At 47.4% G+C, this 17,107-nt stretch overlaps 1 protein-coding gene across 1 annotated transcript in view; it reads right to left on the reverse strand.

Annotated features, from left to right (window-relative positions):
- Window positions 1-780: 780 nt before the first annotated feature.
- Window positions 781-17,107, reverse strand: part of mfrp (membrane frizzled-related protein) — a gene marked incomplete at both ends in the record, with an annotated part of 50,145 nt that continues 33,818 nt past the window's right edge. The window contains 4 exons of the mRNA XM_084336108.1: window positions 781-1,005; window positions 13,118-13,245; window positions 14,882-15,016; window positions 16,838-16,968. Of these exons, the coding sequence (XP_084192234.1) occupies window positions 781-1,005; window positions 13,118-13,245; window positions 14,882-15,016; window positions 16,838-16,968 (619 nt within the window). The remainder of the gene's footprint in view (window positions 1,006-13,117; window positions 13,246-14,881; window positions 15,017-16,837; window positions 16,969-17,107) is intronic.

Here is a 17,107-nt window from a genome sequence, read left to right on the forward strand (position 1 = left end):
TGTGGCATTGCATCATTGTTTGGCATGTCACATCATGAGAATACTCTGACTAGGAAATTGATAACCTTTGTATGTACCTGATATCTGTTATACTGAAACTGCCAGATAAAGTACAGCTGTTAAACAGAAAATGTCCCATGTTAATGTTGTTTTCAAGGAACAAGTCCCACAGGTTGTTTGAGATGATGAATAAGCAGGAGTTTAGTGAGAATTCTCCAGGGTTTTAAGTTCTGGATTCTAACCCTAACAGACCTGAGACCAGAGAGGACTCCATGGGGTTTCCATGGGTCGAAAAACAGATCCCAAGAATGACTGTTTCTTTGTTACTAAAGCAGTTCTGCAGATTACCATAGTCCATAGTTATAGCGTTACATAAGATCCTGTATATCAGATGTTAGATGATGCTTGACGATGGTTGTGATCTTGTGTAGCTCCGTGGGTAGGATGGCACTAGCACTGCCAAGGTTGAGAGTTCAATTCCCACTCGGGCCCAATGTATGCACTCACAAGGCCCTTTGTGTAAAAGTATCCACCAAATGGAATATAATATTAAACAACATTAAGAACTTCTCCATACATTGGTCCCAGGTTGATCTCCCCATCTCTCTTATTACCACAACACACTAGGTCATTACGGAGATTGTCAGTACAATAGTCTGTTAAAGCATCAAGGCAAGGCATTGAGCAGTTCATAGTCGACAGGTCCCTGTAAGGAGTCTCTCGTCACTACAGCACTAGTTCATCATCACTAAGTTTAATTCACAATTGCCTGTTGAAGCTTCAGGGTTTCGAGCACTCCATGGGGTCCCGTGAGTCGGGCAGTAGGTGGCAGTTGAACGGCCAGCTGAAAGAGAAGCTGTCCAGGGCCTGGCTGCACTGCTGCTCGGCGGAGGAGCAGACAGTGCGGCAGGGCTGGAGGACACCACCCTGAGGGCTGCACTGGGGGAGGAACATCCCACACACCAGCTGTCGCAGAGGCTCGTAGCATGCCATCTCCATCAGCACCTGAGGACGGGTTCACATGTTGGAAAGGAAAGGGCAATTACATAGAGGTTACCATGGAATGTGTCCTCTGCATTTAACCCATCTTAACCCTTTCACTACCACACTACCAAAGGGTTAACCCTTTCACTGCGACAATACAGAAGGTTAACCTTTTCACTGCCACACAACAAAGGGTTAACCCTTTCACTACCATACTGTGGTAGTGAAAGGTTAACCTTCTGTAGTGTGGTAGTGAAAGGGATAACTATTTAGGAGCAGTGGGCAGCCACAGTCCCGTGCCCGGGGAACAACAACCAGTTCTAATACCAGTGCCTTGGTCAAGGACAATGGCAGGAGTATGTACCTAGCATGCATGTCTTGTTTTTAGGATTGAGATTGTATTGTATTGTATTCCTGCCTTGGCCACTGCCCTAGGGTTTTGCTACATTTGCTACATCTAGATATGTGAGTGAGCAAATAGCTGCTGTCAGATCGGAGAGAAAAACTGAACAACACCATTTCACACTGCCACTGGGGTGGAAATACACTCCAAGAAAATAAGTACAGAATAGGTAATCCACCATTGTGAACACTACTACAGTATGTTGTATATTTTCTCTAATGTTATTGTATTACTCTACTGCAAGCCATTAAAATGTGCGCAGCAACCAGGAGCACAAATAATTCATACCGGGAGATATAGAGCGAAATATAGCCCCAATCAGGCCACTTTTTAAGCGAGGGGTCTGGGAGTCCCCCACCAGGAAATTTTTTGTTACAAAGACTTAATTTCCTGCATTCTGGTGAATTTTAGTGCATGTGAATCACAAACTAATGAGCCAACAATTGCTTAGTACAATGTACTGTTATGAACCTCAAATAAAACTGTTGTGGCACTAGCAACGCTACTCTCTCCACCTTCAAAAAGAAAAAAGCAAGAGCACAACATATTTGTCTATTTACTATAATAATAGTTATATATCAACTGGCTATCGCGTCCCGCTCTGCCTACTGAGATATAACTCATCATCTCTAGCACCTAGTGTGCTCCAGGAAACGACAACAAATGCACCCACTTGCACGTGACCACACCACTCCCATGTGCCCTATATTACACAGGAAGTGGTCACGCCTCACCCTTCCTCTTTCGTTTCCAACGCGGAAGCAGCTAGATGCACTTCGGAACTGGAGATTGTTATGAAGCAGAAGGTGAAATTACACAATGTTGGGAATTCGCCAGAAGTTCGCCAGCCCCCGGAACCTTCTCGGCACGTCCTAACAGCACGACGGCCATATCCTGTTTGTTCCTCGTCGCATGACAGCAGACCGAGGGACTTCGCGCAACGGCTGGCAGTCGAGCCACGTTGCGCCCAGGTAGGGCCTGTATTAGCAGGCATTGGTATATGTAATACTGCTCGTTGTCTCGTGAGACAGCCGGGTGATGTGTTGGCGCCGGGGGCAGGATATTTGGATGAACGTAGTCATCATGACTCACTTTTGGATGTTTTTCCAAATATCCTAGCGTGCGCAGCTAATGCTAATGCTAAGATGCTTGGGGCGCCGTTCCCATGTGCCCCGCAGGGGCTGTCTCCACTCTTCCCTCCTCTTAACCGTTTCATTGCTGAAGGTCAATCGGTGTCTAATGTTGAGGGTTTTGCTGAGACTTTTTTACCCTTTACACGGGTGGATGGGCTGACGACCGGGCCCAGGACAGGTGTGCCGTGCTTAGAGGAGCAGGTAGCATCGGTCCTTTGCCCTGGCATAGTTGAACGGTATCCCACCCGGAAGCCGACACCGGGGGGCAGTCGGCCCGGCAGGTGGCTCAATGGGCTGATGAAGCTTATACCGCCGCGGGACGGAATTTAGCAGCAACCAATAACATTGCTCAATTGGCTGCTTTTCTGTCCAAAATGGTGTCGGGTAGTGGGGCCTTGGGGCCAGCCGACGTCAAAAACATTGCGCGTGTTTTTGAGGTTATACAGCTTTTGACCCAGCCGCAAACTATAACCGCAGGGAGGGCTAGGATGCTGTCAACACTTGTTCACAGGCATCTTTGGTTGGAACAGTCTCCCCTTGAAGAGGAGAGGAGACTTCCCCTCCTCAGGGCTCCCCTCTCCGCAGAGGGACTTTTTGGTCTGTCCGCAGGGGCGCGGGCGGTATTTTACCTGGGCCCCACACCGCCCTACACCACGCAGCCAGAGGTGAGAGCACGGGGGAGAGGCGGGGGAAACATGGCCCCCGACCGGCGGCCATGTTTTCCCCGCCTGAGATACCCTGGGCACAAAGAAAACAGGTGATCACAAGGCCGACAGCTTCGGCGGCCGAGGGATCGGCTACATTAGATGAGCACGCCCTAAAAAACCGTCGCCTTCTAGCTGTGTCTAGCACGCTCTCCGGTTACTCCCCCCCGCTACACTACGGGACACAGGGCTCTGATTTGTTCCCTTTGGCTGCGGGCCACGTTCTTCCAGTGAAGTGCAAGTGGCCCCACATTTCGCTTCTCATGGGGACAGGGGCTGACACCCAGTTGCTAGCTAGGCCTGGGTCTGCCTATGAGAATGCTGTGCTGTCAAGCGGCTCCCATACCACACGTCCTGCGTCTGTGTTTGGTGAGCCTGGTGTTGTGTCTGTCGACGGAGCAAGTTTCCCTGTATCTAAAAAAGGTTGTCAGATGGGGAACTCTAGGCCCAGGAGGTCGCAGCGTGAGTTCCCCCAGCCCCGCCCTCGCCAGGCCGGGTATCACGTTGGTGCATCCCCCGACCGGAAGACCGGCAGTGGTCAGTCAGGCACGTGTGATTTGGGTGGTAGTAATATCACTACAGGGCTACGGTGTGTAGGGACTCACCCTATCGGGCAGTGTGGGGACCACACACCTTGCATGTCCAGCTGCAGAGCAGGCTGTCCTCAGCAGTCTATGCCGGGAAGATGCTCAGACTATGTCACCAGGGGTGATGGCCGCTCTCCCCGTATCAGACCGGCCCTTTCTGTCCCCCCTTGGGTGCGATTGCCTCGTTGGTAGAGTCAGGGTGCGATGTCCCGACTCCGCGAGACGCCCTGCGAGTCCAGGGTTGGCAACACACAGCGGGAGGGACCGGGCCTCCTATCTACGGTTCCTGGCGGACCAGCGCCAGTTGGCTGCGGGTGCGCTTTGGGATTATCATCACGTGTGGCTACAGCAGTGCCATATGTCGAGGTGGATGGAGAGAATGCTGAGGGAGGGGCTGGTGTTACAGTTTACACAACCCCACCCTCCATTTTTGTCAGGGTCCGCGGCAGTGACAGCTCTGGCCGATGAGATCCAATCTGTTGGCGAAGCAGGCCATCGTCGTGGTCCTAAGCGAGGACGCGATGCGTGGCGTTTACTCGCGCTATTTTCTGGTGCCCAAGAAATCGGGAGGTGTCAGACCTATACTGTCCGCGTTCAATCGTATGATTGTGGCGAGAAGGTTCAGAATGTTGACCGTCAAACACCTGTTAAGCACTGTCAGAGTGGGAGACTGGTTCACCTCCATAGACCTGAAGGATGCGTATTTTCACATCCCAATCTTCCCTCCTCACAGGAAATTCCTACGCTTCCCGTTTCAGCGCGTAGCGTACAAGTACCAGAGGCTGCCCTTCGGCTACTCTCTGGCTCCTCGCACTTTCACCAAGTGTGTAGTGGCCGCGCTGGACCCTCTGCGTCGTCAGGAGATACAAATCTTGTTCTACCAATTCAATACCATAGTCCCCTCCAAACTCATAGCCAAGCTCAGGGACCTGGGCTTGAACTATGACCTCTGCCAGTGGGTCTTGGACTTCCTGACGGGCAGACCCCAGGTGGTGAGAGCAGGCAACTGCACCTCCTCATCCATCACCCTCAACATAGGGGCCCCCCAGGGCTGTGTTCTGAGTCCCCTCCTCTACTCCCTGTACACACACGATTGTGTGGCTCAGCGGAGTAGCAACACAATCATCAAATTTGCCGACGACACAGTGGTGGTGGGCCTGATCTCTGCCAACGACGAGAGGGCCTACCTGGAAGAGGTCAAGGTCCTGGCGGGATGGTGCCAGGAAAACAGCCTCTCCCTGAACGTCAGCAAAACAAAGGAGATGATTGTGGACTTCAGGAGGTCGGGGGTCAAGGACTACAGCCCCCTCAGCATCGACGGGGCACCGGTTGAGAGAGTCAACAGCTTTAAGTACCTCGGAGCCTACATATCCGAGGACTTGACATGGACCACACACATTGACAGTGTTGTGAAGAAGGCACGACAACGCCTCTACTTCCTCAGGCGCCTAAGGAAGTTCCAAGTCAGTCAGAAGATCCTTAAGAACTTCTACTCATGTACAATAGAGAGCATCCTGACTGGCAACATCACCTCCTGGTTTGGGAATAGCACTGCACAAGACCGAAGCAGACTACAAAGAGTGACACGTTCAGCCAAACGCACAATCGGAGGGGGGCTCCCCACCCTCCAGAACATTTACAACAAGCGGTGCAGGGGGAAGGCTAAGAGAATTATTAAGGACTCGAGCCACCCGAACAACTGCCTCTTTGAACTGCTGCGGTCAGGCAAGCGATACCGGAGTCTCAAGGCGAGCACAGAAAGACTCAGAAGAAGCTTCTATCCCCAGGCCATCAGGCTGCTTAACGAACAATGAACACTACACAACAACAACCATCAAACGCACATAGCACACACATCCACACGCACACACTCACTTTAAACAAACACACTGTAGCACCCACTCCCCACACTTTATAGCACACACTCACTTTAAACAAACACACTGTAGCACCCACTCCCCACACTTTATATTTATTGATGAAGGATTGCACTACAACTCGTACACCTTACTGTAAATTGTACCTCATCCCATTTCTGCATTTCTGCTTTGCACTATATAATATTGTACATTAGTACACTGCATAGTATTGTATATTATATGGTAACTCAGTTACGTCTATTCTACATCGAACATTGTACATATGTCTATACTGAACACTGTGACCTCATTTTCTACTTCTAATTTACATGCTATACTATGTTATTTTATACCATCTTGTCTAGCACAGTCTCTGGAGCGTAACAGTAAGAAGCATTTTGTATGAAAGTATTCTGTACTTCTGTATGACAACTATTAAAGAAACTTGAACTTGAAACCTCGACGACATTCTGGTCCTCAGCCGGTCGGAGGAGGTCGACAGGTCTCATACCCGGCGGGTGGTGGAATTCCTCACCAGCCTGGGGTTTGCTGTGAACTGAGAGAAGAGTACTCCTCTTCCCAGTCAACAGGTGGAGTACTTGGGCTTGGTTCTAAGCTCAAAGCCCATGAGGGCAACCCTCTCAGAGCGGCGACGAGGGGATATTATCGGCACGCTCAGGATGTTCCGTCATGGCAGGACGGTTACGGCGCTGTCCGTGATGCGCCTGCTCGGTATGATGGCATCTGCTCACTCTGTGGTCCCTCTTGGCCTCCTCTTCATGAGGAGGATACAGAGGTGGTTTTCCAGGATGAAACTAGACCCGGTGAGAGACAAGTGGAAGCGACTGACGGTTCCCGTGTCAATACTGGGGGATCTCGACCACTGGGGGAGACCTGGTGCCCTCACCAGCGGGGTCCCCATGGGCTGCAGGCTATCACACGTCACGGTCTTCACGACACCTCCCTCACGGGATGGGGGGGGGACATGTCGGACCCGCATAGTAGGGGGCAGATGGCAGTACCATGCTGCCCGGTCTGCTCTACATATCAATGTGTTGGAATTGAAGGCAGTCCTTCTGGTCCTCAAGCGGCTCGGCCGCATTGTGCTGGACATGCATGTTTTGGTCAGGACGGACAACATGACGGCAGCGTCGTATATCAACAGACAGGGGGGAGTACGCTCCCTCCGTCTGCACCGGGCGGCGGTCGAGTTCTGGCTGTGGGCGTCTCTCAATCTGCGCAGTCTGAGGGCTCTCCACATCCCCGGCAGGGAGAATGTGGGTGCAGATGTGATGTCGCGGGGCGGTCCTCACCCCGATGAGTGGGGACTGCATCCAGACATAGTCAGACAGGTCTGGGGCCGCTTCGGGAAGGCCGCGGTGGATCTGTTTGCGAGCAGACAGGCCCACCGGTGCCCCTTGTGGTTCTTGGTCAGTCGGAAGGACAACCCCCCCCTGGGGGTGGATGCCTTCTCAATGTATCCGTGGCCGCCCAGGATTTTGTACGCGTTCCCCCCCATACACCTGGTAGCTCAGCTGTTGGAGCGGGTACGTCCGGAGCGCAGGACTTTGATCCTGGTCGCGCCGGACCAGGCCACGGCTGTGTGGTTCCCGGCCCTGATTCAGCTCTTGGTGGCCCCGGCGTGGCCTGTTCCGAGGTCGCCGCGGGCCCTCTCCCAGGCTCACGGGACGCTATTTCTGCGTCCTGTTCTGGGACAGCCGTTGATGGTTTGGCTGCTGAAAGGGTGAATCGGGAGGTGATGTGTCTGAACCCTACTGTGGTTGACACCATCCGGAACTTGCATGCTCCGTCCACTACCACGGTTTACGCTGGGAAGTGGCGTATATTTCAAGAGTGGTGTGAGGTCTGGGGCCTGGACCCAGTGTCTTGCCCCCTGGACTCGGTTCTTGCCTTCCTCCAGACTATCCTGGATAGGCTGTCGGCCTCGACGGTGAGGGTATACGCTGCGGCTATATCCTCCGGTCACGTGGGCTTTGAGGGCGGTACGCTGTTTAGCCACCCTCTAGTGAAACATTTCCTGCTTGGCGCTCGGCGTCTTAAGCCTGTGGAGTGTTCTTTGTCTCCGAGTTGGGACCTCCGACTGGTCCTGGGACGGTTGTCGGAGGCCCCGTTTGAGCCTCTTGAACGGGTGCCGTTGGGTCAGCTGTCTTTTAAGACCGCGTTCCTTTTGGCCATCACCTCCGCTAAACACGTGGGGGAGCTTTGTGCTCTCTCGGTGCCTGTCTATTCGGGCCGATAGCGGGGCGACTTTGAGGCCTAATCCAGTCTTCGTGCCAAAGAATATCCGGAGCTCTTTTCGCTCCAGGGATATTGTGATTCAGGCGTTTCATCCTCCTCCTCACGCTAGTGAGTTGGAGTCGAGCCTGCACCTGTCGTGTCCTGTCCGTGCGCTGGGGGTTTACCTTAGCCGCATGCAGGGTTTCAGGGCCTCCGACCAACTCTTTGTTTGTTACGGTGGCCCTCGTGCAGGTGAGGCGCTGTCCAAGCAGCGTCTGTCACATTGGTTGTGCGAGGGCATTGCCCTTTGCTACACGTTAGCTGGACAGGTTCCCCCCGGGGGCGTCAGGGTGCACTTTACTCGTGGTGTGGCGGCCTCTGCTGCCCTGTGTGGAGGACATTTGTGCTGCGGCCTCCTGGTCCTCCCCAAGTCCTTTCGTTAGGTTTGACCTCATGGACATGTCTGGGGGTTCTGTCTCCCAGGCGGTCCTGAGGTCCGGGACCTCTCCTGCATCCAGCCATCAGGTGGGCTAGCAGGGGTGTGGACTGCGGGGTGCTGTGTCACACGTGGTCCCGCTTGCGCTGTGCGTTCAGGGGTCCTTGGTTCCCCCCCTTTTTTGCACTTTGGTGGAGTTGACTGCCTCCCCCCCTTCCTTAGGATGGGCGGGTGGATGGGACTCCCCTCCTCCCTGGCTGGGGCTTACGGGCCCTCAGGGGTGCATTTGTACGGGCCACACGTCTGCTCTGCCCTTATCTCAGTAGGCAGAGCGGGACGCGATAGCCAGTTGATATATAACATAAGGTTATCCTATAACCCTAGTTATATGATACTGGCTGAGCGTTCCGCTTTTAGCACCCTGAGGTCCCTTGGGGTTTCCGCTTATGGAAATCAAACTAGGAAGGGTGAGGCATGACCACTTCCGGTGTAATATAGGGCACATAGGAGTGGCGTGGTCACGTGCAAGTGGGTGCATTTGTTGTTGTTTCCTGGAGCACACTAGGTGCTAGAGATGATGAGTTATATCTCAGTAGGCAGAGCGGGACGCTCAGCCAGTATCATATAACTAGGGTTATAGGATAACCTTACGTTAACCACTCTCTCCACCTATTCAAACAGAGCAAGAGCACAATACCCTATTCAGTTTACTGATGCACTACCCATCAACAGTTAAAATAGCCCTTTACACTAGGGGTGGACGGTATAAACGGTATACGGTATAAACGGTATGAATTTGCTCTACGGTATGGATTTTGACTATACCGTGTAACCGGTAGGGCAGCTCTAAAATAGCAATGACGTCATGTAACCACAGCGCGACTATTTCACTCGCATTTGCCCCTAAAAATAGATAGAATTAGTCATAGATAATAGATATGTGCGAACTGGAAAAAGTTATTTAGGAGGCTTCGCGCAGTGGGCGTGCCAGCCCCTACCGCACGCATGTAAACACGGGTCTAGTAGTCTAGTGGGAGGACGGCGGCGTCTCCCTGAGCTAACGTTAGCTTAGCTACCGTTACAAAATGACCCAGTCAACTATTCACTTTTAGTTTAATACATGATGAGGCATTGTCTAACCGAACGGTATCTAGTCGGCCAGCTACCGATAGCTCCTGACATCAACAAACGCTCCACAAAGTCTAGTAGAGAGTAGACGTGTATGCTACCTGTTAGCTCACGTTAGCGCAAGTTAGTTCACCGTTCAAAACGAAATGTCCCATTGAACTAAATAATTCACTGAGGTGTTGTATTAACGTTATATATCCGGCTAGCAGTAGCTACAGATAGCTTCTGATATCAATGTCTTATAACACTGATTCGATGCGTATTCGAGCTGAGGGCTTGCTGAGCACAGTTAAGTAACGTTATGCCAATAGGGTCCAGGTGCAGCGCCGGAGAATCCTGGCCGTAGCTCTGCTCGAGGCTACTCGAGTATAGGTCCAGGTGCAGCTCCGGAGAATCCTGGCTGTAGCTGGAGGCTACTAGAGTACACACAGACAGTGGAGCTTGTTGCGTGGTGGCGATGTCTCGCAGATAATACAAGTACAAGTCTAATTATATAATATATATATTTTATAAAAAAAAAAAATTATATAAAATAAAATAAATTTTTTTAATCAAAAACGATGATACCGTGATATATACCGTTACCGTCTATGCTTCAAATTATACCGTGATATAAATTTTAGACCATACCGTCCACCCCTACTTTACACAAACATTAAATAACAGACCTTTCATTAACAATACTATAATAACAGTAGCCACTGCCAGAATAGTGTGACACATGTATCGTGTGTGGTGAGCACACGCATGTATGCACAACGAAGACAGAAGATTGCGGTCTCAATAATTTTAACTATAAAATTATGAGCTCAAAGTATGAGCTCACTGACTGAAATTTCCAACAAATTAGAAAGGGAACAACAACTTAACCCTTGTGTCTGATCAGATTCTTATTTTTTGATAACTTTCCAGTGATTATGTTTGTAGCCAATATATGTGGCAAAGGTGTGTAATCTTTGAATTATCTTGAATTTATTTTGACTCTCTTTCATAAATTGTTTATTCAACTTCAGCCCCCATCATAACCACCACATATTGTTTTTTGTAATGTCAGATTTAACAACTCTTTTCAGAAAAGTGGGAGTATTTCATTTTTAATCTGACATTACAAAAAAAACTAAAAATGGTTATGATCAGGGCTGAAGTTGAATAAAATATTTATGGAAAAGAAAGTGGGAAATTATTTCAACATATAATCTTTTTATGGCGTTTTACAATTTAATCCCCTAATATGGTAAGAGTATAACACTTTAGTTTTCAGACACAAGGGTTACATTATTTATTTGTTTCTTGGCAGATTTAACATTGGGCTTTTGACAGGGGAGATGATGATGCATTGCATGGTAACGTTAGCTAGCTAACATCCATGTTTATTTTTATCACTGACTAACCTGCTGGTCCCTTGATTTTGGTGCAAGAAAACATTTGATAAATGTTGCCGGATTTAGCAGCATCTCCTGTAATCCTGTAATTTCTCTTTCTTCCACTGTCCATCTTGACATCAACGTTAATTGACTTTCCCTCTCTGATCTCTCCCGAGTCCCTCACTACCTGGCTCACTGGCTATTATTCTGCAGAGTGCCATCTGCCATTCCATTCGCTGTCTCCGCTGTCAATCAGTTGTATCGCCTGGTCCCGCCTCCACCAATCACATGCGGCAGCGAGGCTCCATGTGTGTGTGTGTGATCCGCGAGAGGGAGAGAGTCAGAGAGATAGTTCTCCAACTCTGTCGCAGACAGTGAAATCCTGGTTCTTCCCCACCCACCTAGGTTATCTAACTATCGCGCCGCCGCAACTAGAAACACTGGCCTGGCAAAATAAATAAATAATAATAATAAAAAATAAAAAGAAATGTAATAATTTTCTTTTATATACTTTTTTTTTTTTGCAGGCCATGCCACCGGGAAAACTTCCGGTGCTCCCGATGGCCAGTCCGGGCCTGCCTGGGACATAATAACAAGCGTGCCCAACTGAATAGTTTGACATGCAGGGCATGTAGTAGAGTGTTAGTGAAAGTTAACAACCGAGTGGCTTTCAGAAGGCTACATAATGCCTAGTAACTTTCAAACAACTTCCAGGTCTCATGAAGTATTTCCCACCCCTTTCACACCTACTAACTAGGGATGCTCGATATTGGCTTTTTTACCGATACCGATATTCCGATATTGTCCAACTCTTAATTTATACCGATATATGCAGGGTTTCCCCCCCCAAAAACTGAATAATTTCAGGTAACTAATAATTTCACTGGATATATATATAACAAATATTGTTATTGTTATTGTTGTTTTTTTTAAACCGATACCGATATTTTCCGATATCACATTTTACTCGATAATATTGGTCGGCCGATAATATCGGACATCCCTACTACTAACTCAACATTAGTTACAGACTGGTAATGGAGAGGAGTCAGAATTGGACTGATACAGTCCTTTCATCTCCAAAAGGTAAAATCTCCAGGAACTACTGTATCTGATTTTCCCACTGACACCCACACATCTGTGGCTTTTGATTGGGCCCTTGGGTCATGAAATTGGCTCAACCCATACATTGCAAATATAAACATTCCGTAAATTCCAAGTAAAACAAAAAAAGATAACCAAAATTCAAGCTAGGAAATTTTCACCTGACAGCAGTGACATGCATTCTTGAGCATTTATTAGATTATATTATATTATATTAGATTCGATTAGATTCAAATTTATTGTCATTATAACACAATTACAGTACAACAAAAACAAGTTTGGCATCCAACCAGAGTGCAAATGTAGCAGTAAAGTGCAACAGCAATATACAATATACAGGTGGGTACAAAATATACAAATTAGTACTACTGAGTGTAGTGCTAATCAGATGTATGTACAGAGTACAATATGTACAGTGATACCGGAGTCATACTGTCCCGGAGCGTAACTAGTAAGAGTAGGATATGTAAGGGATAATGTATAGCTACGAGGTCATTGTCGCAAAATAATTGACCGACACAGAGTTTAGAATACCGAGGCGCCTCGCCGAGGTGTTCTTTAAACGTAGTGAAGGTCAATTATTTTGCGACAATGACAGAGTATAGGCTATACATTATCCCGCTTATTACATGGCTAACTTACTAACAATATACCCAATTCATTTTACACCATCGACAAGACAAGATCAAATGCAGACGCAGTTGTTCTGTGGCTCCGTCCGCTGTCAGCCCAAATAAAGTTATTATTATCGCCGGCAGGTGTGTGGACTGATTGCACTGATGTCAGTGGGCTTGATTGCTACAGCTGCGCACAGCGGTCATTATTGCTCGGCAGAGGTCCGTTATCGAGTAATAACGGACCTCTGACGAGCGCTATTGACCAATCACAATCAAGCATTTCGGCGAATGTGAAAACGCCATTTAATAAGTACAGCTATAGTATCCCCATATGCAGGGGGTGCAACAACTACAGATATGTAAAAGCACTATGTGCAGGTAAATACAGACAGGTGTGGATATAGGTACAGTATATGTGGTGAGAATAAATATATGTATATACAGCATTTGTATATACTATCATACAGAGCTATGGGTTATTTGCAGGTGTATAAGTAAGTATATAGAGGGGTTATATGCAGAATATATTATGTGCAGCCTATGTAGGATGCATCTCTGACCCGGTACTGTCGCAGTAGGGTAGCGGCCTCTCTCTGGTCAGCGATGGACAGCCAGATGTTTGGAAAGGAGGTGAGGTTGTAGCTCAGGCCCTGGCACATCTCCACCTCTATGGGCTCACATGACGAAGCTGCTGGGTTGGAGAGACCAGGAAGAGGCACTTTATCTTGGAGTTGTGAAGCCTTTATACCATTGGTTCTCACATTCATGTCGAAGACCCCATCATTGATATTCAACAAGCCGCGGAGGAGCCCATTTCATAGGATTCTGTCCCAGGGACGCTGTCTGAGAAGATAGCTGTTGTTACATATGATTTAGTACAGAATTCCATAACTGTCTAGGTAGACTGAGTGAAACCTGCAGTATGATCAGAATAGTCATTATTATACACGGCAAACCTCTAGTGAATAGAATATTAGTATGACCATTGTATAAATCATTTACCAGAGGAAAGAAGATTACGAAAAAGTATCAAAAATATTATTGTATAAATAAATTACCATGGTACTGATACTATGTGTCACCATAGTACCATACCACGATATAATCCAATTTAAACAATGATACAGATGGTAACCAATGCAAAATTGGTTCACCACGGAGAGAGAGCCGGTCTCCTTGCTGGAGCTTTCCTTATACCAATTGTGAGGAAGGTGGAAACGACAAGGACAAGACTGACCAACTGAATTTACAGTCTTCTCGTGCCCTTAGGGTAAAATTACCCAGTATTTGAGATATAGGGTTAAACAGAGCCAATGGTTTAGATACATATTTAATGTATCTGTTTAAATAGTTTGCCTAATAAGCAATGGTAATAGTTAAATATACTCTACTGTCACAAATCTATGAAAACGTCACAACCCAGGACATAAAATAAATCGTCCACGTTTCCATAATTTCTGGTCACAATACCATGATACTTTTTCGTAGGGACTTTCTGTAATAATTTAGTACCTAAACCCTAATGAGGAACAATATGCGTTGGACAAGGAACATTATTTAACTAATAGTTAACTTTTAGAATTAGTTAAGCAAGTAGAATATGGGGATCTGAGAGTCAAATGGATGATTCTTTGTGTCGTTGGGAAGTGAAGTAGAAGCTATTCTGGAAGGATTTCCCTGCACTGATCAGGTTAGGTAACTGATGTTACCAAGTTTGTTCACATACAGTTCCTAGGTACTAATCATTATCATTGTGCCCCATAAATGAGAGAGATTCTGTCTCTAATGGAACTAGAGGACTAGAAAGTGCAAATCATTCCACATAGGAAAATTGTAAACACGACTGAACGAAGAAGAACGAATGAGAGAAAACAAACACCTCTTTTTAGTGAATGGAGCCAAAAGAACTGGCTCCTGGAAAATACTTGTACCCATTCAAGAGGTTTATTTGTCACATACATACCAGGGCATACAGTGAAATACGGGTGGCCATGTCCGCTTTGATTGTGCAATAATACTAAATAATAAAATAGACATAATAAACAGGTAATAAAATAGACATAAAATAGGCATGATAAAATAGACATGCTAAAGTCCTGAGATAATGCAATACAATGTTAGCTACGAATTAAGGCACTGGGTCCTATGTACACTACACTACTATACAATATACAGCTATACTTGCTATTTCTAAACGATACTATACAAGAACCACATCAGTTCTTTCCTTAAAGTGACCTTTATTTTCCTCATTCCTTTAAAGTGACCTTTCCATTTAGTTTAAAGTGACCCTACTAACTGAAGTTTAAAGTGACTCTACTCACTGAAGGGAGGGTAGGTGGAGTTGTCACATCCCTGTTCATCGGTTCCGTCTGTGCAGTCATTCCAGCCGTCACACAACCACTTGTGGTGAAGACACTCCCCAGTGCTGCAAGCAAACTGGCTTGGCCCACATGTCCCTGGGATAGAGGACGGGGGACAAGAGGGTTGAATATACACTTGTGAAAAAGTATTATGGTATTTCCATCACGGTTTTTCTATTCTCTTTTGATCAACTACCCATGATGCTAGTGACCAGAGGTGGTGGAAATACTATGATATTACCATCGGCATCATGGTTTGAATTGGATTATACTAAGCATGGTGTTATTTAAAGGGGAACTATCTTATAAATTGCCTTTTCCAGTGTTTAGCATTGTTTTCTAGCAATGTGGGGTTGTACCAACACTGTCTAGGTCTCAAATTCTCATTTTGGTGCATTGCTCCAGTTCACATGAGACAAGATCCTCCCCCACTGAACCAAGCCATTCTGAATGTTGGTCCCCTGTGACGGAAGCAGAATTATTTGCATAATGATATCATGCGTACCTCCGCCCCTTCTGTGGTTTAGTTCCACCACTCACAATCAACAATTCGCTCAACAACGGAGCGAGTGGGAATAATGCGGAAGCGGTTTCCCTGTCACTGACACTTCCTCAAAAGAGAGAAAAAGAGAGAGAGAGGGAGAGAGAGAGAGAGACAGATAGAGAGAGGGGCTCTCATACGGTGCGACTCGTCTCAGAGCGACCTCTCCTCTGTCTCTGTCTCTGCATTTACACACAGTCGCGAGTCAAGCCGCTCACACACGCTCGCTCACGGAGCGATGTCTCTCTGTCTCTCTGTCTCTCTGTCTCTCTCTGTCTCTCTCTCTCTCTCTCTCTCTCTCTCTCTCTCGCTCTCTCTCTCTCTCTCGCTCTCTCTCGCTCTCTCGCTCTCTCTCTCTCTCTCTCTCTCTCTCTCGCTCTCTCGCTCTCTCTCTCTCTCTCTCTCTCTCTCGCTCTCTCTCTCTCTCGCTCTCTCTCTCGCTCTCTCTCGCTCGTTCTCTCTCTCGCTCTCTCTCGTATCAGCACTCACATCAACCTGTTGCAAAATATCATAGTGCACGCTCCCACGCGCAATAATATTCATGGGGGTATATATTGTCATTTGAAACAAGTTACCAATGCATTGTCCTGTGGGATTATGCCCCCCCAGGGCGAAATGAATTACTCCCTCTCTATCTCTCTCTCTCCCCCAAAAGGTATATGCCATGTGAAGTGCAGTGCAGTGGGTGACTGTCACTCAAAGCGCATTGCGAGTATAGGCGGAGCCCAGCCAAAAACAGCTTGGAATCTTGAATCTTTTTGAAAAAAAACTTACAGATGCGTTCCATACTCACAGGAATTGTGTAAAATTGCTCAAATAGTGAAAGAAATAGTAAGATAGTTCCCCTTTAAGTGCAAAATTGGTACATGGCAATACATGACTTTTACCACGGCAGTACCGTGGTAAATTATTTATACAATGGCCGGTACCATGGTAAAACTGAAATTACCATCAAACCATGAATTTTCCATCAAACCATGAAATTACCATGCTGCTTTTTTGTAAGTGTATATCTAGAATGAGAGGATCGGGAGGGCTAAGTGTATTATATATCTAGAATGAGAGGCTCGGGAGGGCTAAGTGTATTATATATCTCGAATGAGAGGATCGGGAGGGCTAAGTGTCATCATAAAAGCGATTGAAAATGGCTTCCACTTTAGCGCTGGGAGACAAAACACCATCGTCAGAAGTAGCGTTGTCTCCCAGCGCCTATCTTTGATGGGGGCTGCTGCGTGACTGTGTCCCATCCTCGTCACATCATTCTAGGTGTACTTGTAGGAAGAGCAGATTATAGAGATGAAGAGGGAAGTGATGGACAAACGAATGAACAACGTACATGGAAGGACACCAGAAAAAGGATGCACGTTTGGTCTTACTGTCTGCTAGGGACACAGCCTGGTATGTTGCGTTGAAGCCGCTGTCTGCCACTCCTTCGTCGGCTACAAACACCACAGTCATCTGAGGGCCTGAGGAGATCAGGTCTGGAGGCAGGCTGGTCCCGCAGAACCTGAGAGAGAGACAGGGATGTTCAGGAAGGAAGGAGTATTGTGGTTCTTCTGTGAATTTGATGAGGTGAGTCTAGGTAGATAAGCAAGTGCAACAAAGCATGTTTCCATCAGCAAAGGTAGAGAGATTTAAACACACAT

Source organism: Notolepis coatsorum (genome assembly GCF_963971535.1).
Source record: "Notolepis coatsorum genome assembly, chromosome: 1".
Taxonomy (NCBI): Eukaryota; Metazoa; Chordata; class Actinopteri; order Aulopiformes; family Paralepididae; genus Notolepis; species Notolepis coatsorum.